The sequence below is a fragment of the Parasteatoda tepidariorum genome, chromosome 8 (genome assembly GCF_043381705.1).
Source record: "Parasteatoda tepidariorum isolate YZ-2023 chromosome 8, CAS_Ptep_4.0, whole genome shotgun sequence".
Classification (NCBI taxonomy): domain Eukaryota; kingdom Metazoa; phylum Arthropoda; class Arachnida; order Araneae; family Theridiidae; genus Parasteatoda; species Parasteatoda tepidariorum.
In genome coordinates, this window is record NC_092211.1 from 89,681,179 (window position 1) to 89,708,435 (window position 27,257).

The 27,257-nt window shown below is 29.7% G+C and overlaps 2 protein-coding genes across 3 annotated transcripts in view; both read right to left on the reverse strand.

Moving 5' to 3' along the window:
- LOC107443299 (band 4.1-like protein 5) overlaps window positions 1-1,784 on the reverse strand; it is a 59,445-nt gene extending 57,661 nt beyond the window's left edge. Inside the window, exon 1 of the mRNA XM_016057117.3 lies at window positions 1,440-1,784. Coding sequence (XP_015912603.1) covers window positions 1,440-1,586 — 147 coding nt within the window. The 5' untranslated portion in view covers window positions 1,587-1,784. The remainder of the gene's footprint in view (window positions 1-1,439) is intronic.
- Window positions 1,785-11,997: 10,213 nt separating this feature from the next.
- Window positions 11,998-27,257, reverse strand: part of LOC107443302 (protein held out wings) — a 34,885-nt gene continuing 19,625 nt past the window's right edge. For both annotated transcript variants that reach the window (XM_016057120.3, XM_043045602.2), the window contains exons 3-8: window positions 25,390-25,506; window positions 24,663-24,803; window positions 23,061-23,151; window positions 18,962-19,255; window positions 16,758-16,838; window positions 11,998-15,694 (exon numbers count right to left, since the gene is read on the reverse strand). In XM_016057120.3, the coding sequence (XP_015912606.1) occupies window positions 16,768-16,838; window positions 18,962-19,255; window positions 23,061-23,151; window positions 24,663-24,803; window positions 25,390-25,506 (714 nt within the window). In that variant the 3' untranslated portion in view covers window positions 11,998-15,694; window positions 16,758-16,767. The remainder of the gene's footprint in view (window positions 15,695-16,757; window positions 16,839-18,961; window positions 19,256-23,060; window positions 23,152-24,662; window positions 24,804-25,389; window positions 25,507-27,257) is intronic.

Below are 27,257 nucleotides of genomic sequence, written 5' to 3' on the forward strand. Positions count from 1 at the left end.
TCTTAAGTTTTCTTGTAAAACTCTTTAAGAAAATATGTAACATTCTTTCTAAGGAAAGATTGACCTAACCCACACCTAATCCAGACTCAGAAACAGCTTCTCCCCTTGAGTACAACCTTGACTATAATCCATTGAAAAAGATAAAAAACATAACTGAAATAGCAACAACATTAAAACAGAATTATTGTTTCAAAATAATGGAATTGCATTCTAAGCTATTAATTATCATCTATTTTGAAGTCTTCGAATTTAAAGGATATCAATATTTCTATAATGGGAAGATTTCCATATCATGAGCTGCAGAAGAATAATTACCAAATCTTGGCAGCAGCCCACGAGACACTAATAAAACATCACAGAACGGGACCAACTCAAGGGGTATAAATTCATAACCACCCTCAGGCAAACCTCAGCATAGGTTTTTTCGTTATAAAAATTGGCACATTTAAAATTCCTTTTGCAGCTTGGCAGTTATAGTTGTCACAACAGATCACGAAAAAGAAATACACCCAAAGGGTATAACTCATAGTCTACCCTGTGCATGTTTTCTTGCAGGACATGTTTTTTTAAAACAATAGTAATTTTAAAATCCATTTGGCGATGGCAGTTACCAATCACACTATGGAAATCTATAATTTAATTCTTAAAAATAGAATATGGATGAATGTTAAGTTCATAATAATACTTAAATATTATATTGTCATTCTCAAAAAACCTGCAGTGAACCATTTCAGAGTTCTAGAACACTTCCATTCACCAACTTTAGCAAAAAAATGGTACATTACATATGTTGACAAAAATAAGATATATCATTAAAACTACAAGTCATAATATAGATAAAACTGCAAACATAAATATTGCTTAAAATCTGCAGAATAAAATATGGAAATTAGTATCTAGACGTTATGCATAAATGGGCTCAAGATGTATTGTCTCTAAATGTCATGCATAGCATTGTCAGGAGCCAAACTGCAGATTTTATTAAAAACAGGGGGAAAAAATGCCTTTATGCTTGATTTATTATATGCATGTGCTATTTTATATTCTTTTTAATTAAATATTATCAAATTCTGCTTATGAATTATCCTATTTTACTTCAATAATGTAATTTTTTTCCTAATAAGATGAAAGTATTTAAAAAAGAAACTAAGATAATAAAATTTTGAATTTCACATCAGAATTATATATAAATATAATTTTCCTTTAAATGAAAATATCCATTTTCAGGTGCTTATAGGTTTTTGAGGCAAGTAATGAGCAAAATTAGTTCAACTTTTAGTTGTTTTAAATTAAAAATTAAACCTAAAAGCCATTTAAATTGGAAAAAAAAAAAACTAGCTTTAACATTACAGTACACCTGTTGAATACCAGAAAAATAGAACCGAAGATTTTTATCACAACATTAATTTAAAAAATAAACTTTCATAAATAAAACTTACAGTAACTTCAACATTAAGTGCTGATCCATCTAAAAGAATAACTTTACAAGGTATCACATTTTTACTATAGCGAGAGGCACTGTCGCACTGGTTTCTTTTGGGGACTTGGGAACTTTTTCTAAAACGTTTACTAAAAAAGGTAAACATGTTTTACAGTCAGTAGAATACATGAAGGCCGGTATTCCTGAACTTCAAGTGAATATATACTTTCTAAAGCATGCCCTGTTGAATTATTTGAACACTTTTTAAAGCTACGCGCGAACTAGCGAAAAATAACACTTCACTGTTTAATTTTATTTTGATTTTCACACGCTGTTAAAACAACTTTAGCAGACGATTGTTAATAGAATCGATTGGAGAATAAAATGCGATAAATTCTCTAACAATCGATATAAAATTAAAATTTAAGGACTATTCACACTAAAACTTGTTGCAAATGGATGGAGAATCGTATTGGTGATAGAATTGGCCTACAGGTGGCGCAAATCAGAAGAACTTTTTTCCTATGGCAACACTTTGCCTGCTTTCAACTTAGGCCTGCATCTGTTATCTTTGTATTGCCAAGTTTTTACCATTAGCTTGCAGATAGTCATTATAGGAGATTGAAGTTCGTTAGCTTCGGCTGGATTTTCAAAATCATTAAATTTTTTTAAGTTAGGAAACTATAGAGATCTCAAAACTGCATTGAACATACTTCCGCAAGAAACGTTAGAAAATATTTTTGTCAATTGAATGCGAAAAACATTATAGAAGGGAAAATATCGTAATACATTCCTATACAGCTGGGGAGAGGGAAGGAGGGAGAGTCAAGATATGGAGCTGATCTTCTCCCCAAATTTCGTATCCGAGCATTGCTATGGCGAATAAAGCTAAGTACAAATGACGTTATTTGTTAAAATTTATCTTAAAAAAGCTTCCAGGAAAATACTTCGTTTTTTTTTCTTTGGCCTCAGCTAGAAAAAGCATACTTACAATGTCATTATATTTGCATTGTTTGCAATATAAAGCATGGGCGTTGTTGGAGAGGGGAACGGTCGGTATATGTTCCTCTCAATAATTAGAAATCTCTAATAGCCCTTTGCACAAGACCACAAAGGTTGTGTAATCGTCTGCCACGAAATACAGGAGGATGCGTTATTCATTTATCAATTGGCGATTGAAATGGGCAACATTTGGCGTATAACAGAACTTTCTACCTATGACTACACTCACCAAGGCCGGATTTACATCTACGCTAATTAAGCTGTAGCTTGGGGCCCCGAGATGACAAGGGCCCCTAGATCCTACTTTCCCCCCTCTTTTTTTAAAGTTTTATTCGGAGCTGGGGGCCTCAGCCGAAAATGCATTTTTCTTTCTTTTTAACATTGACGGACATAATAAATGTAAATAAATGACTGAATAAAACAAAAAACTTCGTTGTTACTAGTAGGGAACATGTCATCTTTCAAGCAATTTGAGTATTAATAAATTATTTATAAATAAATTATTTATAAATAAACAATTTTTTAGTTTCAAAGGTAAAAAAGTTTTTTTTTGCCCCATCATTCGATCATCAGACTATTTAATATCTGTTTCTAAGGATCAGAATTTCCTTTTATTTTATATTAAAATTGTACAAATGATATATTTAATGCTTTCATGTGATATGCAGCAGTTTTAAACAGCACTTTAAAACATCTAAAAAAGGACAGAAATTGTCAGTTCAAAAACAAAAAATGACTAATACTTTTGAATAAGAATTTAAATAGCTACACACGTTTGTTTTGCTATCTCATTCTATATAACGTTATTTAGAGTAGACAGTTGCGTGTGGGTGTGATGATGACGTAATAAAAGATGCATACAAAAAAAGCAAATTTCATTTCAGTTAAAATCCTCAATATTATGTGTGATATAACGTATATTCTTTCTTCCTTTTCCCTTCTTCACTCAGATACTTCCCAAAATCACAATTGGCCAAATAAATGGTAACCAGTTAACAACACAAATATTTATTAACAAAGAAAAAAAAAACGAAGTTTGAAGAAAATTAATATAACCAATCCACCTAAACGATTCGCTTCCGCTCTCCATCAGAGCGTTCCCTCCTCTGTCTTTTTACAACATCTACCTTGATGACAGCGCCATCACAACATGGAGGCATGACATTATGTTTTTAAACTCCTCGAAAATGTAGTAAAAGAGGTATACAAATTAACTGTCGCAAACAAATTAATATTAAGTAAGAACGAAACAAAAATGATATCGAAATATGCTGAATCCCTAATGAGACCGGGATGAAAGACATCGAAACCTATTTAATTGAATAGTATAACTAGAAGGTGCTTCTAAAGTTCTGAAATCTATCAGGCTTTAATTTTTTTTTCTGTCGCAAACTTTATCAGAAATTAAAAATAATAAATTCGTTAGATTTCAATATTGGTTCTGTTTTTCCGTTGAGTAAATGTTAAACATTAACAGATATTTGTCTTTCAAAACATTTCCTTCTATAATAAGATAATTATTCTACAATTGTAATTATCTAAATTTAATTGCTAATTGATATAAAGCTTTAGCGTGTTCCATTGATATGTTGAATGCTCGTTTTGGCGGGATGCCCCGGGACAATTGCTCTTTCATATCCTAACCAGTATACACCATCAAGAGCAGAGCTGATACTTTAAACACGTATGACATTTATAACTCCATCTGATATTTAATAGACCCATTAATAAATCCTTAAAAATCTAATCTATAAATATATTTAAATATATACTTTAAAATATACTTTATAAAGACAATTTTTCTTCTTGCACTAAAATTTAACAAATGTACTTATAATAATTAAAAAGAAAGCAAAAATAATGAAGAAATATTTTTAATATAAACATCAATTAAATAATATCAGCTTACGAAATGTTCTTTTTATTTTTACAAACAGTATTAATATAACGGACCTGCTCCAGGGACTGTTGGAGTGGGTTCAAAATGACAAGGCTACGGAGTTGAATATTAGTAGTCGTAAACTCGAAATTGGGTCGGCTGTGCAATGACTGTTATAAAATAAACTAATAAATTTGGCCGGGATAGCCTGGTTGATAGGGCGTTGGACTCGTGTTCTTGATAATGGGAGTTTGAATCCAGCTGGCAGAAGAATACCCATGTATAAAATGGTGATTGGTGCATGTTAAATTTGTCGGGGTCACAATGTCCTCCAAGTTCTCATAACAAATAAATACCTCTGGGTACTAATCTAGCAGTTCCCTTGTCTTCTGGACTGGGTTCAAAATGACAAGGCTACGGAGTTGAATATTAGTAGTCGTAAACTCGAAATTGGGTCGGCTGTACAATGACTGTTATAAAATAAACTAATAAATTTGGCCGGGATAGCCTGGTTGATAGGGCATTGGACTTGTGTTCGTGAGAATGGGAGTTTGAATCCAGCCGGTAGAAGAATACCCATGTATAAAATGGTGACTGGTGCATGTTAAATTTGTCGGGGTCACAAAGTCCTCCAAGTTCTCGGAACAAATGAATACCTCTGGGTACTAATCTATCAGTTCCCTTGTCTTCTGGATTGGGTTCAAAATGACAAGGCTACGGAGTTGAATATTAGTAGTAGTAAACTCGAAATCGGGTCGGCTGTGCAATGACTGTTATAAAATGAACTAATAAATTTGGCCGGGATAGCCTGGTTGATAGGGCATTGGACTTGTGTTCGTGAGAATGGGAGTTTGAATCCAGCCGGTAGAAGAATACCCATGTATAAAATGGTGACTGGTGCATGTTAAATTTGTCGGGGTCACAAAGTCCTCCAAGTTCTCGGAACAAATGAATACCTCTGGGTACTAATCTATCAGTTCCCTTGTCTTCTGGATTGGGTTCAAAATGACAAGGCTACGGAGTTGAATATTAGTAGTAGTAAACTCGAAATCGGGTCGGCTGTGCNTCGATAACGACATGTGACGTCATTGCATTCAACTCCACACGAAAGAAGAGGAAGATTTCACCCGCCCCCAGTGTAAGGGGGCGGGTGAAATAGGAGTGTTTTTAGAGGTAACGTTGAAGAGGGGGGAAAATAAAGCATGTTCAGCTACGCTTCAGGCAGATGGTAGTTTGATAAGAGGGGATGGAATTCAAGCTGAAAGAAAAACTTACTTTCGCACTCGCGGAAAAATTAGGTAATTTTGAGTTTGGCCGTCGATCGCAGTAAAATTCGGGAGTTTTTCAAATCAATTCCGGAGGGCGGGAGAATAACTCAAAATTCGGGAGACTCCCGCAAAATGCGGGAGAGTTGGCACGTCTGTATATCGGCTTTAGAGAATTTATTATTTAAGTTATAACAAAATAGAAAAATTACAATCTTTTATAAATTTCGTTATAATATAAACGAACTATATGCCGATTAAAGGAGTTGCTGAGCAGTTTCACCATTCCTCCCTCCATCTCGCAATTTTGGAGAAAGCGGTGTCTACAATAACACACACACAAAAAAAAAAATAAATAAATAAAAGTCGGTGTAATAGATTCTTATTTATGTTGGGTTTTTTAAAATCATTTTCTCGACAAGAAGATGAACTTTTCCGACGAGAGTAGAGATTACAATCGTGATTTGTATGTCAATTTTGTTAATCATAATTTTTTTATTATAGTAAAAAAAAAAAAATGTCTTTTCCTGATAAATAGAAAATTTCTGATGGAATAAGTACGGGCATTTTAACTAAAAAAAAAATAGAGATCCTCTTTATTGTAGATCATAAAACAACTTGGTAGGTATAAGTATTACAAGTCTATTTTAACTTATATATGAGCAATTATAATTGAATTTATTTACATATATACACTATTTAAGAGCAAATAAAAAAAAAAGATTGATAGAACAAACTACTTTTAAATAATTTAAAAATCGAAATTCCTTACGCTAAACGATGTGACGTTTAAGAAAATACTTTTCGTTATTAAATGCTGAGAAAGTCAGTACAGTGTGGTTAAGTAATCCCTCGTAGGTGTTGAATAACTTTCCATATATGGACACAAACAAAAGACTTGTCCCTCAGAATTTTCTGAGGAAAAGTCAACAGGAAGTTGGTGGTAATGTGCAAGTAAAAAGAATACATTCTTGCCTTTATGTTTGTAACTTATTCTTAGTTAAAAAAAAAAATTTTTTTTTTTCTAATAATGTAATTATATTTTTTTCAAGACAGAAGTATTTTCCCCACGATTTTCAAGTTCGTCCCGATAGAGGAGCAAACGATGCCCCCCCCCCATATACTTGATAACCACCAAGATTTTTACATCTTAATAATGGATAAAGAGCCTCCATCAGGGTTCCCACTCAATTTTTAAACAAAAATTCAAGAACTTTTCAATGACTTTCAAGGACCAAAAATCAAATTTTTCAAGGACCTATTCAGTATTACAGTTATATGCTAAAGTACATGTCAACCAAATTTTACAATTTTGTAGAAGCAGAAATTGTATATTTTTATAGCACAATGCTTATTTGACAAAAAAAAAAAATAAAATATTTATTAAATTTATCAGTTAATAATACAAATGGTTGACAGTTACATTGCTGTTTCAAAACACTTAAAAATTCTCATTGACAAAAAAAAAAAAAAAAAAAANAAAAATCTAATTTACATATGAACGATACTAGCCAACATTTAAAAACTAGCTTCAGTGAAACTCTTCATGAAAAATTTAATGAAGTGAATAAGAATTAATGAAACTGAATTAATGAATAATCCATATTACATTAAACAAGCATAGTAAATATTGATAAAGTTTGTGTGATTGTACGGTCATTAAAATATAAATACTATTTTTTAATATGTTAGATCAAATTTTAGGTTACAGGAAATGAATATAATTCAATAAAATATCAAAATATATCCATTTAACATATCTGTTTCAATTTTAATAATAAATTAGCTATTTTGTTACTTCAGAATATCGGTAATGCATTTTGAACAAAATAAAATCTATTGTAGAACAACATTTTACAGATAGCTAAGACTTACCAAGCTTTATTTTCTTTAAAATATATCCATAAAATAAGAAGTGTGATTTTTAAAATTTTGTGAATATGTTTAATTTTCACTAAGCATAATTTTTAAATAGCATTTATACGAATCTAATTTACATATATATACTATTGCAAATCAAAATTATAAGAAAGGTGAAGTAAGTCTCGAAGATTGCATAAATTACGTATCACCATGTGTGATTTGTAAATTGAAATTGAATTGTGGCGTATGTTTTTTAAATCAGAACAATATGAATAGCAAATTATACAAAACGCACGAACTAACAAGACTTAAATCACAAAGTGTGATGCATAAATCACTTTAATGTGAACTTTGTTGCGTGATTAGCTAATAGTTTTCATATGAACAGTGATCATTATGATGCAAATTGTGATTCGAAAGGTGCTTAATATAGAACAGCTATGTGTTATTCTTAAATCATTTTGATGAGAATTGTGAGTGGTAAGTTTTAAATCTCTCTTTTGTGAATCGCAATGCGTGATTCTACTAGAATAAGAATTGAGAGGCACGATTCTGAAATTACTTAAATACGTATCACGTTATATGATTCAGAAATAACTTTAATTGAAATCACGATGTGTGATTGATAAATCATTTTAATGTGAATCATGATGTGTGATTTATAAAATACCTTAATACGAATCCTGATGAGTAATTTGCAAATCACTTTAAATTCATATTCAATATGTGATTCATTAATCACTTTCATCTAAATCATCATTTGTAAAACATTTTATATGAATTCCAATCTGTAAATCAAGAATCAGTTTAATGTGAATCACGATGTTTATTCATAATCAATAAAACCTGTAGAACTATTTTATTTATTAGCAGTAAGAACTAGATATAAAAATTTGATTACAAATGATAAAAAATTAATTATCCTTTGCACATAAATTAAAAGAACACATAGGATAACAATATTAACCTGTCGTAATAATGAAGTTAACACATTGAATCTAAATCGATTAAACCAGGGCCTGATTACCGAAAAGGCACAGGAAGCAAGTGCTTCCCCTGTAAAATTCTAGGGGGCCCCCCAAATGACTGAAATTAGGGGCCCAATTTCTTATTTTTGCACTGCACTAGTGAACATTCATTTTCTGCATTGAAAAGAATAAAAAATCGTTTGAGATTAACTCTTTCAAATAATAAATTAAGTGGTTTAGCCCTTTTAGCAATAGAGAGTGATATTACAAATAGGTTACAATTTGCAGATATTATTGAAGATTTTGCGAATTTGAAAGCGAGAAAAAAGCCTATGTAATGGTAACCTATGAGTTTTCTTATTTTTTTTTAAATCTTTCTTCTCTATCATGCGTGCTCAATTTCATTTTACTCTGCTTTTTATTGTTGAACTAAACACACAAGACTTTTAAATATCTATCAGTACAAAAAATATTTTTGTTTCATGTTTGAAAATTATTTGGTATGATTTTTCTGGTGCAGTAGCAATAATTTATGCTGAATTAGAATTTTGTGTTGTTTTGCCACTAGTAAAAAAATTGGCGTAAAATAAGAGACTAATCTTGCAAAGAACCTTTCGTATAACAACAAGTAATTTTATAATTTAATTTAGTGAAATATTTAAATTTTGTTAACATGTTTTTGCTACTATAAAGCACGTAAAGAAGGGTCCAACATGATTGCATAGGATCTCTGTATTCCTTTCTGAGGTTCTAATAGTTTTCACATGGTTCTCGTCTCTTTAAAATGTATTGTTTATGGGCGAAAAATATCAAAAGTTTATTTTGCCCAAGTTAGGGGGGCCCCAAAATCCTATTATGCTTCCCCTATTTTCAGAGGTTAATCGGGCCCTGGATTAAACACTATATATCATTCGAAAACTATGACTACAAAACCTACAGTTTGCCAGAAATTTCAGCTTTAAAAATATCAGAGACATGAACAATAATCGGACGTGAAAAATCTAGGAGAGAAAAGTTTTGCATCTTCTTTAACCCCTTTTGACTTCAAGCATTAAAAACTGCATCTATCAGAATTTCTATAATCTTCCTTTGAATTTATTACTTTTTTACCGCTTTCGTGTAAGAAAGATTAGAATTATTTTAAATCCTAAAAAATCAAGTACTTTTCAAGTACCCTATGGCAGAATTTAGGACTTTCCAGGGCCCTGATTTTTTTCAACTAAATTCAAGGACTTTCAAGTACTGTGGGAACCCTGTTCAAGGTCTAAGGCAGTGATTTCCAACTGGCGGCCAGCAAACTAAAATATATTAGTTGTCATATTTTTGCGGACAATTTTCGTAAAAAATCTATATGGGCTTAAAATACTTTTCTCGTTAATAAAAACCTAATTTTTTCGTTGCTGTAAAATTTATCATACCAACGGTGCAAAAAAAATATTTATGTTTTGTATCCAAGAAAATATTTATTCAAATACAAAAATAATCGTGTATGTTGATCTTTTTTACTTCATTCTTTTTTTGTATTTTGTGAATATAATTTAGCATGTGTGGATAAATATAATTTAGAAATTTTCTCGAAGAAATTCTCCGATTTAACTTTTTGAAACCACTCATTCTGGACGAAAATATTTACACACACATTTGTAAATTTTAAATATCTATTCTCTGGTGGTTGCAGCAGACAAACCTCAGTTTTGTCATTGAACATTTTGTGTGCTACTATGTAAGTTTTAATACCAACCTTTTTAAAGTTTTATATCTTAACAATTAGATATCTGTTGCACATTAATTGTTTAATACAAGGATGGCCATTAAAGTTATTGTAGCCCGAATTTTTTAATATGCAATTAAATATTTTTAAAAATCTACTTGCTATTTTAATTTGTAATTTAATACTTTTGTTTTGCACAACTTTGGTAAAAATCTGACAGTAATATTTAATGTTCTTTCAAACATAAGAGTCCTACGTAAAATTTTGATAAAGTTGCGGCCCGCCATTTGATTTGTGTTTTAATTGTGACCCCTGGTCTAAGGCACCCTCAGTACCAATAATTGAATAGTTATGGAAGCATATGGATGATTTTTTACGTGGTTGAATTATCGGCCTCGTGGAATGTGAACGTACTCAGACGAAAGTATCCGAGGAACTTTGAATTGCACAAACTTGTCTAGGCTTCGACACCAAGATGATGGAAGTTTGAATAGACCTTTACACTACAGGTCAGCTGAATGAAGACCGATCTTTGAAAGTGGCCACCAAAAGCAGACGGAACACAGCATCCGACTTGTTTAGGGAAGCCTTTGGCGCAGAATTTAATAACAGACAGGGTATTATAACATTTAAGCAAAACATAAAACTCGTATAATTTTCGATCGAACAAATAATTTACTGAACGCCTGTTTTTATTTTATATTAAATTGAACTTATAAAAGTTTCTAAATGACGGGTGTAGAATAAATTAACGCTATGAAATGAAGACATTTGTTATTAGTGTACTTCAGGGTTCCATTCTTAATCACCTGGTGAATGATTTTAAGCGTAATTTATGAGATCTGACATATCTTAAAATTTATTTTTTGATACCTGGTGAGAAATTGTAATGTATTACCAGTGTTTAACAGATAAATCAAATAGCGGTTTTACTGTTTTTAACATTTTACTGATTATCTCCAAACCACCAAAAGATAAACTCTTAATAATAACATATTTGTAATCGAGAAAAACGAGTGAATCATGAGAAGCGAAGATAATTTTAATCAGACTGGTTGAAAATTGAATTTATTGAGCAAACGACTAAAAAAACACTAGTAAAAATTTGGTTATCCATGGCCAATTCGCTCCTTTTCAACGTAAATCACCTTATACTGAAAATGTTTTTCGATAAATTATGAAAGAGGCCAGGATAACCTGGTTGGTAGGTTATAGGGCCCCTGCCGGTCGAAGACTCCCCGCGTAGTAAATGGCGACTGATGCACGTTAAATATCGAGTCCTCCATGTTTCCATAACAAATCAATACCTCTGGGGGTACTGATCCAGGAGTTTCCTTGTCTTCTGGATTGTTTCAAAATGACAAGGCTACGGAGCTGGACATTGGTAGTTGTAAACCCAAAATTGGGTCGGCTGTTAAACGATGGATATGAAAAAAAATATGTAAGAATAAAAAAAAAAGTTTTTTTTTTGCTTTTTAAATAAAAACTGTAAGAAATTTATTTAGCAATCTTTGTTAAATAAAATTCTGTTTCAACTTGCTACACTTATAAACCCAAATAAAATAAGTATCAATGCAATTCCCCATTTTGTTTTTTGTTCAAAAGGTGTCAACTGTACGCAAGTTTGCCCAAATTAAAATTCCGTACATAAGTTCATCAGTCATTTCTGCTTGATTATAAAGGAATACGTGAATTTATAATTATCTATAAGGAATACGTGAATTTATAATTATCTTCATAAAAATAACTATTATTTTGAATAGGGTGTCAAATATAAATGATTCGGGTTATGAAATTCCTTTACTGGGTCCTTTAATGGAAATCCCCCAAAGCATGGGCCAGTGAACTGTCCACAATTAGCGTTTTAAAACAAAATAATCCAAGAGACATATATGGAAATTGAACTTTATTGCTATGAAAACAATTTAAGTACATAAAACATTCAACAACAATGGTATAACTACAAATAGATTCCATCACAACTTTATCATTCAGTAAAAGATGAAAGCCTCTTGCTTCCAAACAACTATTTACGACTATTGTATACAAATTCTTAGAAGAGGCAAAATTGTCACATAGCAATAGCAATAAGGCACACTTAGCACCATAAAGTGTATGCTTAAAAAGCACTTTTTTTTTAAACGAGATTCATTAGCAATCATGACCTTTATTTAAATTAATCTTAGGTAAAAATATAAATGCAAACATTTTTAACTTGGGTGACTTAAACAACACACTCTTATTTTCTTTTTACTTATAAAGTATTTGATACAAACTAATATACAGGGATGCCAAAGTGTTGCAATACTTTAACGAAGTCAACAGATTACTTTTTTTTACTAGTTACTAAAGAATACGTTATTTCCCTTACTTTACATTTCTAAGTATTATTGAATTATTAAATATTTAATTAAAATTCTAAAGGTAGTTTTTTTTAAAAAAAATTAATTGTTCTAAGTTAAATACATAAAAGTAAGGATTTTGAAGTAACTTAAAAACTTTGAGGAAATTTTTTTTCTTTAGTTTTAATCTAAACTGATATTTTGAAATATACTATTTAAAAAAAAAATTATAATATCACAATAAAAAAGATGTTTCAAATGGCAAATTGTACCAAAATAAAACATATTCAATACGAGAATCCTAGTCAAAATATGAGAGCACCATGTAAAGCATCCCTGTTTATTTGATTGTTTTTTTTTAAAAATATAATATTAAAGCCATTTTGTTCAGTCATAATTCAAACATAGTATTTGAAGGCACTCTATTCAAATATAAAGATTTGAAAGAAGAAAAAAATCATTAAACAGAATGGAATTAAAAAATATAGGATGGATGAGTGGAAGGAAGATCTGTTTTAAAATAAAAGATATTTTATTGTTCCACTTCTAATAGACAACTCAAAGTAACTGCAGACAAGAATATATAAAAATTTAATTATGGCCAACAAAAAACAAAATGAATAATAGAGCATTATGATTATTTTGGCACTGACAAATGAAAAAAAAAAATAATGATATAAATGTATCAAAACATCACCACAACCACAAATACAAAACTTTTTACCTCAGAAAATAAACACATTAAGTACAAAACATGACAATCTGAGATTCTAAAACTCTTCAGCAGAAAAAAAAAGAAACCTTAAATAATGGAGATAATAAATATCCTAAGTGAAAATTAAAAGAATTGGGTTAAAAATATATATAAAGAGGAAAATCAATTTAATTGAGAAAAAAAATCTAAAATATGAAAATGATAAAAAAAAAAATCCAATTGCTCCAAAGAGGATAATCATTTAATAAAGATTATTAATTACTTATTTTTCATATTAATGATAAATGAACTGTTTAGGGAAAATTTGACTGAAAAAAAAAAAAACTATAATGAGACAAGGGGGGAAAAAAAAACATCCTCCATGCTATGGATGGAAACACAAAGTGCAAATTAGTTCACAATGTGAGAAACTAAAAATTTTTTGAAAGACTTTTATCCATGAAAAAAGCTGCATAACTTTATGACAAATAACATGAAACAAGATAAAATGAGGCATTCTTCTGTTGTCTTGAATAATATAAATTTAATTATAAATCATTTACAGATAACAAGCCTGCTACTCTATTATTTGAAATGCTTCTTCTTGGCTAAACAGGAAAACTGAAGAAATAATTACCAGAAAAAGATAGAAATTAAATAGAATAGCAAAAGGAATATAATTTTTTAACTGAAAGAATTAAAGTTAAAAAAAAAAAATTTCAGAAGCTCAGACCTGAAATATGTATGTAAATATCAGTTTAACAACACTATTTAGTGTTTAATGGTGTGTAAAATCAGTAAATTAAAATATTTTGGACAGGTAGAGCTTGTGAACTGTATTTAAAATTGAATCTCTTGTTAAATGTAAACAACTAACAAATTAAGAAACAAGAATATCTTATTCATTTAAAATAAACTAATTTGTGCAGAAAAAAAAACTTTTTTAATGTTTGTATTAATGTATTTAATGTATAAAAAATAAAATTTTTTTTAAAGGAGGTTTAAATTTAAACTGGAAAGAAAACAATTAAAAACAAAACTTTAGGTTCTATGATTCAGGAAGCATAAAATAAAAGCAATATTTTGTATTTGCTTCATCACTGATAAGCAAACATAAAAAACAAGTAATAAATTTCTGCAATAGAATAGAATTAACAGCATTTATGAAGATGCTCCTTCAATCAAATGAACTTGGAGGAAGAAAAAAAAGAAAAAGTTAAGTAGACTCTTCAAACAGCCTCAGTATTGCACTAAACTGACAGATTTACTTCGAGAAATGAGTGGAGCGACACATCAGAGTCAAAAACAACAAATATTATACACATTTCAACAAGGGGGGGAAAAATAATTAAGTATATATAGCTGAAGATCTCGAATTAAGCTACTTTACAAAATAAAATGTACAAATATTAAGTAGTAAATGCACTTAATGTGTGACCTAAGTACAGTTAAAGAGCTGCTCATTTAAAATGCAGTTTCTAACCCACACAACTTAAAAAATATCAGTCACAATGATAAAAATAACATTTGATCAGCACTCAATGTAAGAACATAGACAGTATAAAAATTCACAATATCCTTCCAGCATAATAACACAAGTGGTTTCACAATAAATTTTTTAATTAAGTAGATTCAATTGCAAATGTCAGATTTTGTTAGCATTCCATTTAATTGTTTACAAATCCATCTTGATTCACACTTTTCAATAATCAAATTAATTTATTATTGGGAACAGCATTTCTTTTGCTTAGACACAAAATAATAATACTGGTGTTTGGGTTTATGTGGAATGTGATATTTAAAAAAAAAAATTCTAATTCTACTTTATAATGGAAAATAGGGGAGAGTATTTTAATGATATATTTTCTCTACACCATATCAACAAATGTAGATTTCACTTTTAAATTTAAAACCTATTCTTACTGTTGTAGCCTTATCATGTAAAAATGCAATTAAATGCTAGCTTTAAAACAAGGATGCTATCTAGTTTTGTTAATTACCTTTTCCATAATTCAAGAATAAACCATATTAAAACAGGGTATAAATTACTTTATGTCGGCGAGTTGCGTAAAATTTAAAAGCAAATTTACAAAATCCTTAAACATACATACCAAAACTAATTTTAGGATAGTGTCAGTTAGCTATGTCAATAAAGAAAGATTATTTATAGAGAAAATGTTCAACATTTCAGCAACTGAGAATGAACTTATTTTGTGTAGGAATATTCTCAATATACATAAATGTCATGCAAAATAAAACAGTAAACAGAATAATGTTGTGCAAAGGGTAAAGAAGATAATTGACACAAAAGCAGCATTAGATAGTTAAAGTTAAAATTTGCTTTTTTTTTAATGACACGTCAGATCACCTGATGCGATATCAAAACTGCACAGGAGGAAGTGTTAGTCGATTATCCTCACAAGTCAACAGAGAAGGGAAGAAAGTGCACTACAAAAATAGATCTTTCCAGAACGACCCTGTGTGCTGGTCATCGTGAGTTGTATTTTCACAGGTGGGTGGGTTAGTACTCTTCAGGTGTCGGTTGTGGAGCTGACAGGTTAAAATGCGAAGAAAAAAAAAAAGAGGTTGTTAGTATCAACTATGAGAGGATATATATTTAAAAAAAAAAAATGTTATTCAGCTAAGCATTTTTACTTTTAATTTCTAACTGCACTGGTGTTATTTGAATGCCTAAGAGTGAAGTGTTAATACAATATTACAATCTTATTAGTTTAAGAGAGTGCAACAGCAAAGGGAAAAAAAAATATAATTTTATAATACAAGATGCGTACTCAAATGAAATGGAAAAAAAAACTGATTAAGAAGCTATTTTAACTCTGTTACTGGTCCATTACCTTTTTACAAAATTAAAATTAGTATTTTACAACTTCACTAACCGAAGAATAACAAGAAAAATAAAGTGTTTTGTTTATCTTTTGGATCAATAAACATAGATTAAATTATATTGTAATGTCTCCAACAAAAATTGATAATGAATGAAAGTGGAAAATAATCATTACCATTTCCTAATTTTGGAGAATGTAACCTTAGAAAAAGGAATAGCAAATCTAAATTCTGGTGACAATTATGACTTTATTCAAGAATTTATGCAACAAGATGAAAATTAAAAATGGTATTCCTAATCATTTGTCTCGAGAAACCTGCGACATATTTTGCACTAATTAAATAAAGTGCAATTAAATTTAACCTTAAGTTCAGATGTTAGTTATATTATTGATTGTGATAGTTTTAGAAGACATAAAACTAGGCATAAAAATAAATTGTCCTATATAAATTTCCCAGGTTTTTCTTTTTAGCGCAATTAAGATAAAAATTACAAAATGAAGAAACTGTTCATTTTATTTGTCAAGATGTTCGTGCTAATAGCATTGGACAACTTACCTTTTTATTTCCACGAGTGATTAAACCTAAATATAAATACTCATTCATGGCACTTAAAACATTTTGATAAAAAGCGCCAATATAGCACGTAAAAATATTCCTAGCAAAATGAATATTTTTTTAAAGCAACAAATGGCAAAATTAAGGAGCAAATAAGAGCTGAAATTCTGTCGCTCAGAAATATATTTATTTTAAAATGACATTAACTAACCTTTTGTCGCTTAAGTAAGAGAGCCAGAACGCTGGTAAGGATGTTCCCGCAAACCTAAATTTCTCCTCTGTTTAGCCGCACCTGCATTGTAGGTAAGACATTAGAATACATAAAAGTAGCAATTCAACAGAAAGAATAGTGGACCAAATTCATTTATAAAGAAATAATAGTAGATACAGTTATTTCTTTTCAGACCATTCCTAGTTATCTTTCTTAAAAAGAAAAAGGCTATATGTAATACTTTAGTAAATTTAAATTTTCTTAATGGTATTAAAATTTCAAAAAATTATTAAAAGTATTTTAAGAATAAAATAAATATTTAAATGATTTGCTTCCCTGATATTATTTACTAATTTTTAATTACTTCAAAAAATTTTATAAAGAAATACTATAGTATAAAAAATCTGATAAATTAATGAATTTCCAATGGGCAATTCAATAAGTTTACTATGTTCCTAATAGGTAATGGAAAGTCATTCTATTTAAACAATAAATTACAAGCGTCCAATAAAATAAAAGTTTCGCATTAATATATTATAAAAAATAAATATTTTAAAAATGTCCAGTTAAATAAAAATAAAGAGAAAAAAAAAGAGGAAAATGAAAAGTAAAAAGAATAACTGTCAATTCATAATAATCCAAAAGGAATTGTGAATGTAAAATTTAAAATATAGAAGTGCATGATGTAAATTTAAAACCTATAAGCTTAGATTTGACTATGTTAGAAATGATCACAAAATGACAAGATGGAATGAGAAATAAAAAAAATTAAAAAAAAAAATCATTAAACGCTGAAATGCGCACACCAGTAAAAAGATACACAGCAATTTTTATAAGTGATGTTTCAAAAAAATTAAAAAATATTTACATATCTTTAAATAATCCATATATACAGCAAAGTCATACACAGAAAATTTATAAAGCTCATGATATACAAAAATTACGTAAAAAAAAAAGAAAAGAAATTGCAGTCATTTCATAACCATAAATACATAACTATATACATTTGACTACCATTAGACTTGTGTGCTTTTGGCCCCAAATTTAGATTTAAAAAAATGGAAATACACGTTTTCATACTTGCAAAAGCCAGCACCCTAACTATTAATTGTAAGATATTAAAACCATCACCTAACGGAAGAAGAAAAAAAATTCAATTTAAAATAACTATAATTTGATAACTAGTTTTAAAACAGTTTCATGGTTCCCTATTAAAACTTGAAAAATCAAAAAACATGTCAAAATAATTTTTGACTAACAACTGATAGAGCAAAGTGTAGACACTTCAGCCAATTTAACATATTCAATTCATTATAGAGATAATGAATAAATTCATAACGATTTATCCAATTATCTCAATTTATCAAAGACACAATCCAAATTTTTATTTTGACTTTATACTTGCCTAACAGAATTCGCTTTGTTCAACAGTTTATCCATATTACTCTAATTAAAACCACAACTACTAAAATAGTTATTTCTTTTAATTTATATATCTGACTAATAACAAAAAGAGCAAATGCGCTCCAATTTTATCTCACCGGACTTGTTAAATAAACTTACAATAAAACTTTTAGTAAACATACAATATAAATATTTAGATATAAGAAACAATGACCAGCATATATTATACCTGAAATCTAAATTTTTTTTAATTTGTAAAATGCAATAAATCTCATAGTGAGAAATGCTCTACAACAAGCACCTCAGATTGGGATTAAAAAATAACATTATAAACCAATTTTTAGTCAATTAACTATATGTACATTTTTCCCTGAGTCGTACAGCACACTTTCCGATAAGCCTTGCTCAATAAATCTCAAACATGCAATAAAAATAATAACTAAAATACAAAATCTAAACCAAAATAGAAGGTGGGAGGTAAATCGGAAAGACAATATTTCGCTCTTAACACATCCAATAAAAAAAAGAAAAGAAAAAAAATGAATAAATAGTAACAGTAAAAATTCAATAAATTAGAAAAAAAAAAAAAAAACTGCAAAAATTTTGTTTATGTATCACAGAACTGAAATATAAGACTGAGCAGCATTTTTGAAACAAGCAACAAAAATGCATTATCCAATTAATCACACACAAACGTCAACAAAATTTGACAGTATCATGCAGCCATAAATGGCAGGATAAATAACTACAAGGAATGGATAAAGAAGGGTGGAAAAGCATTTAACGTCCAAACAACGCACCAGCAGATGAGTGGTCAGTATGTGGTGGGTATTCTGCCAGTAGAGGAGACGTGAGGGCGGCATAATGTTGATAATCTCCGTAAGTGGCATACAAGAGCCCTGCATCAGCGGGAGAAATGAGAGGAGGTGGTGCATTTCCATTCAATAAAGTGTGAGTCGTTGGAACAGGTATCCTAGAGGAGAGAATTAACGGAGCCCCGAGAGGAGTACCGGTGGTACGAAGAGAGTTGGAGATGGTCATTGGGGGTGCCAACAGTCGAGTTGTCTCTGGCTCCGTGAGAAACATGTAAATATCTGAAATAAACAGACAGGAAATGAAAGAAAGCATTTATAATAATATAAAAAAATACAGAAAACAATGATCAAAATTCATTTATCCAAAATTAATGAGTTTAACTCTAACAGGAAAAAAAAAGAAAAGAAGATTAGATTAGAATCTTTCAAAGTATTTTTGTTGCCATAGGGGAAAAAAAAAAACTGTTGGAATATTTGACAGCTGACATTTCTGCAACTGTATTTGTTTAATTAAGCCTATTAGTCACAACCATTATTCTAAGTAGAATATTAGCTGTAACTTTTTATTCAATTAATATACAGTAATCAATCGAATCTATTTAGTCTTATGGAAAATATGATGTCTGAGAGCAATAATATTTCATAAATAATTAATATTATACTAATATTGGCAAAAGAACATTTCATAAAAACTAGGAATCTTAGACAACAATTGATAACAAAACTGTATGTACATTAATATATGCCTTTTAAACTACAGAAGAGATTTATTCCTGCTCAATGTGATTACTTTGAACTGCAATGTTTGTGACTTGCTTCTGACAAATATTTTTTAACCCCGTATATCGATTTCAATATTGTAATTTTTTTAGTGTCACTTGAGATTCGGCAGTAATAATTCAAATTATTATCTATCGGCTCTTCCTCAGCTTCTCATAAGAAAAAATATGTCATGAGAAAACAATAAAGAAATATTAACTTAGAATAAATTTTCGCTTAAAAAATAGATATAATTATTTACATAAAAATATATAGTAATACAATGGCGTTAAATTCTAGATAGTTTACTTTTTCAGCTACTAGCTATCATTCTTTTGGACATTTATAGATACTTTAAAAAATTGTGAAGTTTTTTACATCTGATGTTATTTTGAATTTAACCCCTTAACTGCCGCGGGCGTATATATACGTCTCGGCCAGACGATGTGTTAACTGCCACAGGCGTATATATATACGCTTTCCCAAAGTATGATGCTTTGCATTGCGCTGCTATAAATAGAACTACACCCCCTACTTCAGAATGCAGTAAAATGACCTTGAAAGTGTTTGCTTTGCGAATGTATTACTAATTTTGGAGGAGGGGGAAAAGGATGTTATGGAAAAGTGATATCGTATTAATCCCTTGTGTGTATTTATTTGAGTAAGGTCGGGTTTATTCTTTTTTCGCTTTCGTTTCCAGTATGTACTTGGTGCTTTTTAATTCTTCCATCAACGTCTTCAAGGAAAAATGAATCGCGAAAATGTGCTATTTGTTCCAGAAAAAAAATTCTTCATTAATCCCGCTAACAGTGCGATGAATGTGATGTTGGTTTATATATCCAACCAAGTTTCAGAATTTATCATACAACAGCTAAGTTTTAACATCTTTTATATTGTATTTTTATTATTTAATTTAAATTTTGTATTTTCTTTTTTTCCTTTTTCTTGTCTTGTAAAAGTAAACTGTTTTTAAATTGCAAAGAGTGCATCATGTCCCTCCACCAAAACACCATGTAAGAAAGCGCACTTGAGCGAAAAACGGTGGCACTGGGGAGTGAATCACGTTAATTTTACTCGGCAGTTATGGGGTTAAGTTACCACTTTTTGATGTGTTCAATTTCATTGTAAATCTGTGTAATTTTCGTGTATAGTTTTTATAAAGCCTTTTCTGCGTATTTTAATTAATTTTATTTTTACAAATTCAGTTATTTTGAATATATTACGGCAATATACTAATTTGAGTAATCAACCACTGAATCCACAAAAAAGTGAATATGAGGATATATTTTTTAAATATCTTTGAAATTTTTAATATTAAAAATAAAAATTTATACTATTTCATATTTTAATGAAAATAAAAATTTTGTCATTTATTTTCTTTATTAATTTATAAAATGACACTGCGTGGAAAGACAGTGACAAAATTCTTTCTGTTTTATGGTATCTTATGGTTGAACAAGCAATTTAGTAAGTTTCAAAATTTATATTAATCTGACAACTATAAGTGAGAGTTTTTGCTTGCAGAAAAGTGTTTACTAATCTTTGTTACAAAAGGTATTTAATTTTATGCCTAATCATTGTCTCTTCTGCAACAGAAAGTTATATTCATATATCAACATAAAAATTTCTTTGAGTGTAAGTTTTGATACTTAGAATTCAAATATAGTTTAAGAAAGAAAAAAAAATTAAATATTTTAATTAGGGTGGGGGAGTATTGAGGCGTAACTACCACTACGAAAATTAAACATCTATTCGCTGGTATATAAGACATGCTAACTTGATTTAATCTTAAGGTACCTTTTGATAGATGAAGGGTTGGTATTGCCGATAACTCCTCCCCCCACATAGGTGACTTGCGGACATGATTTGAACACGCCGATCCTGACAGAAATGCCCACTTCGATCTGGTAACGCCTACTTCGATGGATTGTCCACATTGAACAGTTGACTTGCTACTTGTGACTGCGACATTATCCACCTCCTCGCGTTGTTGCTGCTCAGTCTAGTCTCGATCATACACAACGTCAGTCTGCATAGACTCGACTGCTAAAGGCAACACAGGAGGGACTACACCCATGAAGTTAATACACCTCTCACATTCAGCACTCAAAAATCCGGTGATCTTAATTCAGCTCTCCCGGTCTTTCACAAGTACAGCAACTAGTGGTATCCGTTTATCGAATTCTATCCCTAATAAAATTCTGATGGGGGAGTATTGTGGCGTAACTACCACTACGAAAATGAAACAACAATTCGCTGGTATATAAGACATGCTAACTTGATTCAATCACGAGGTACCTTTTGATAGAAGAAGGTTGGCATTGTCGATAAATCCGGTAACAATAACTGTCGATAACATATAATAATCCTTTCATTTCTCGTTTGGAAGGAATAGCTCAGAACGATCGTGAAATCTGCAGAAAAAGGTACTAGAAAGCCCTTGTACATGTAGGATATCCACAAAAGCAAGTAGGAAAAAAAGAAAAAAAAGCAGTTAAAAAGGGAAAAACAATTACAGCCATAAAAGGAGAGAAAATTATTATATTTTGATATTCATTAATATTAAAAATCTGCTTGTATCATTATTTCATTGAACATACTAGTCCTCTACTATTATTTACACAAACAAGAATTGAGAAAGGATTTAGTATTACTTTTCAAAATCTGATTTCAAATTTTTTTTTAGACATTCTATATTTTACACATATAACTTGATAAATGGTTGTTCTTTGTATAAACTTCTAGAATAAATTATAATATTAATCCAATAAACTTTTTTTTATTTTGCTTCTTCCTTGCTGTCAAAATTTTTTGCCTATTATAGCCTTAAAAAATAAAATTTGTAAAGTAATGAAAACTACCAGAGAGATAAAAAGGCTTCTAAAATAGTGCACAGTCATATTTCTTCAAATAAATGGAAACATAATTAAATATTTCAAATTACATATTTTAAAACAGTTTCAGAATTTTATAAAATTAAAAATTTTTTAATTTTCTGACTTTTCTAGAATTTGCTCATAAGGAGAAGGTGGATATAGGCTCAATCAATCATTAAAAATCTCACATTAAGAAAATTTTCATGTCTTCATTTAAATTCACATCAAAGTTAAGAACTAGAAAGACGTTAAAATGCAGATTTTTTTCTCGTGTCATATTTAGAGAATTATTGTGACTGAATTTTAATTTTATCCCACTCAAAAATTGGTCTTTTTCCAATACTCATGACATAGTGCATCTATAATAAAATATTGATTTTGTAAAACAATCAGCTTTTGCAATTAACAGAAAAACTCAATAGATTTTAAAAGAAAAAACAAAAACATACTATTATTTTTTCCAGTGCTATCTCTGTATGTACCATTAATAATAGCTAGTTCCATCAGTTGTCGCTTTTTTAATTCATCTTCACCCTCAGTCTAAAAATAAAAATTCAGTTTAGAAAGAAATAAAATGAGTGACAATGAATTTATCACAAAAGATGAGACATTAAAGATAATGAGCATCAATAGGGTAATTTATCCATTCTACTCCAAAAAAAAGTACCATTTAACTAAATCAAGTTCAGATACAGTTCGTGTATTTGACGTTTTATGCTAATGCTGTTCATTACAGTTGAACACAATTATAGTGTTTTGACTGCAGACACTGTAAGAAACAATGGTTTACTATTTCCAAATTCTTTGAAAAATTATCGCAAAAGTGAGTTTCCTTTAAAAACTACTTATCGAAACTCTAAATAATGTGACCCTTCCTGTAACAAATTTTAAATACTTATCTTTTTGATTTCCATACGGCTGGTTATGATTTAAATCTAAATTTAAAAAAATATATATATTGCTTTTAGTCACATTTTTATAAAGTATCATTCGAAAGCTCATGCATCAGAATAAATATTAAGGCATAAAATCAGTAATATATTGAAAATATTAGCAACAAAAAGTTTTTTTTAAAAAAATTAAAGCTAACGAATGACCTACTCATTAACGATCAGATTGAATTCGGAAATTCGATTGGAAAACGAGAATTCCACCCTCTCTGAAATAAGTTAGCCCCTGAATAATAAAAATCTTTCTTCAATTGTTTTAAAACTAATACGATAGCATAGATAGTGCTTAAAACTGAATGCAATATCAAACATTTAAGCAAAAGATAATAAATATATTTAGAAAATAATTGTTGCATTTAAATCTTCTGACTGCTTTGCATAAGGAAAACCACAGTTTGAAGTGTTTTCAGTTTTGCTTGTTTTATACAGAGAAACTGCACATCCATAGCTGTCAACCTTAAGAATAAAAAATTAGGAACACTATATGCAACAAAATTATACGCACCAATTACAAGAGTAAGACAAAAATTTAACTATTAAATAATAACATTAATAAACATATGTTTAAAACAAAACTACAAACACTACCTTTTGTGGGAAATTTATAATATTGATATTTTATAATTAGGAATACCAGTATAATAATTTAAAAACAACCATTACCTATTAATATATAATTATTCTTCCCCAAATTATAAAACACAGGTAAATAATAATCTACATCATAAACAAATATTTCTGATGCAAGTGTTTAAATACTACAATACATTTTCTTAAAAAATAATAATAATTGTTTAAGATTCAATTTAGTGAAATGATCAGCAATAGCTATTGGAATAGTATTTTCCAATAAAAAGCTACTAAAAATTACTTCGGCACAATAATCACAGAAACGTGCTGGCGGTGATCAGAACAAGAGACTGGTTTAAAAGCAAATGTAAAGCAATTTTAAGAAAATTCTGATTTTTATAAAAATATCAGATTTTCAGATTTGATTAAAAATTAAGAACAAATCCGAAAAATTCAGTTGGCAGCTATGCATATCTCACAAAAGCATTCAATGGTTAAAAATCACATTCAGAAACTGAAAAACATACACACCGGAATAAGAAGCTTCTTGATTTCTTCAACAGCTCTCTGTAGCTTTACAGCTGCTCTGTTGTTTGTGTCCTCAACTGTGATTAGAACATGGAGTTCATCGTTTAAGTGTTCCCAGTTTGGTTTCCCCCTATTTTGTTCTTCCTAAAAATTAGAACAAGGGATATTTTTTTAAAAAAAAAAGAAGCAAGACAATATTTTGTAGTAATATGTTAAAAATTTAAAAATAAGAAACCACTTACAGAGTGAGCACATCTGGGAGCAATTAGGAAAACAAACATTATTAATGTAAACACTAACTTTAAAATTGAAATTACAATTACCTCCTGATTATCTGTGGGATTTGATGATGCAACAGTTAAAAGGGGACAAAATGGTGACCCCTTAAAGCATTTCACTACTCTAAAACATCTCTTTCTTTACTATTAGCATTTTCTAAACTATGTCATCTTAAAAGAAATTTTAATTAAAAATCAATCAATCAAAAAAAAAAANAAAAAAAAAAAAAAAAAAAAAAAAAAAAAAAAAAAAAAAAAAAAAAAAAAAAAGTCTTGGACACCAATCATGAGCTTTGGGTTAAAAAAAACTTATGGGGCAAAATGGAGAAGATAGAAAATGCAGTGAAACAGAAGAAAATAGATATTCTTGTCAATGAAATACCAAAACTAATTATTATGCATGTATATGCCCAATAGATAATCAGGAGTTTTACTGCAGAAGAAATGTTTACCTTCTTTTTGTCTCTCATAGACCCTTTTCCTCTGACCATTATTTTGCAGCCTGTTTCCTGTTCCAGCTGCTTTGCAGTCATACCACGGGGACCGAGAATCCGTCCAACAAAGTTGTACTGAAAAGAAAAGGATTTATCATTAGCAACAGTAGTTTTATAAAAAAGAATAGATTCTGCTTTACGTGAACCCATCACTTGAGCAAGAAAATTCCAATCACCAGCATCTAATATTTAATTGTGTGCATGCATTAAAAGGACATTATACTGAATCCTTCTTGGCAAATTCTCTTTCACTTCCATAAATAATTTAAAATTTAAAGAACAAAAAAAGTTTACGTAAACCAGGGGTCCCCAACCTATTTGTACCTAAGAGCAAATACCAGAATATAGGTTGAATGGCGGGCACCATTTATTTTTTCAAGATGAAATTATAGTTGGTAGACATAAGTAATAATACAAACTACATATAATGCACAAAAAAATGTATTGAAAAAATTTTAACATATGAATATAATTGGTATTAATATTACTGCGTAAAATAAACGATTACTAAATTGCTTTCAAAACATATGAAGTATAAAAATTATTTGCAAAATACAGTTAATGTGGTCTTTGGCATTGCATTTCGCTGGCCAGCGCTTCAAAATTGAGAGAATATGATGAAATTCCTGCTCGCAAGCAATCGTCAAGGTGTTCACCTGAAAGTCAGGATCTATATATTGATTTCATGATATTCATTGTCAAAAACAATGATTCGAACAAGTATATGGAACCAAGAAACAACTTTATTTAATGTGCTGCTCTTTTTAAGAATGAAATTTATTCCTTCAACTATAATCCAGAATTTCTCATCTGATATAATAGTTTTGAGGATAATGTCATTCTGAAGATCCACAATTTCTATCTCCATTTCTTCTCGCCTTACTTGAAGAAATTCTGAAATGTATGTTGTTATTACGGCTACATTTATTTGGTTGATAAAGGATTAACAAAAAAGGTTATCAAAGGCACGGTGATATTAAATTGTTGAAAGCGCTTTTCAAATTGATCTCTAAGCAATTGGAGGTTGATGACAAATGTTGATAAGTCAATTTCACTGTAACCTATAATTTTTTTCATGTTTGGAAAATGCACAAGAGATTTTATTTTCAAATGTGATATCCACAAAACTAGCTTAGCTCTAAACAAGTTTATAGCCTCTATCATTTTTGCTGTAAGTTTGTCCTTTCCCTGCAGCTCCAAGTTTAAATTATTTAGATTTTCCATTATGCCCGTTAAGAAAGACAAATCTGCTAGCCAAAGAGAATCTCTTAGTTCTAAAAATGATTGATTTTTGGCAAGATAATTTTTATTTCTTCAATTAAATGTAGAAATTTATCAAGTACTTTGCCTTTACTGATCCAGCGTATTTCAGTATGTATTTGCAGAGCATTTAATGGGAAAATGGAAAACTGAAATATTTTATAGTTGGGCACAAGCAGCGGGTGCACCTAGACCGATCGATGGGCGTCATGGTGCTCACGGGCATAGGATTGGGGACCCCTGACGTAAACCATCATGAAGTTTTACATACAGAAAGTTTCTTCTGCAGTATTGAGCCCTTTGAAGGGATTTTGGTAGAACTTATCATTTAAAAGTTCTTACACAAACAGAAAACGAGCTAGTGAGTTTTAATAAGCAAAGAAACTCTTACGTATAATCATTTTCATAATTAGGATTATGCTTCAGTGGCAATATTATTCAGATTATTAAGGCGTAATATAACGTGCTTGTATTAATAAATTTTATGTCATTTCAATTCAATTCGTCTTGTTTTTAGATAAATCATCCATTGGAAGTTCACCATTCATGGAGGAAAAAATATACTG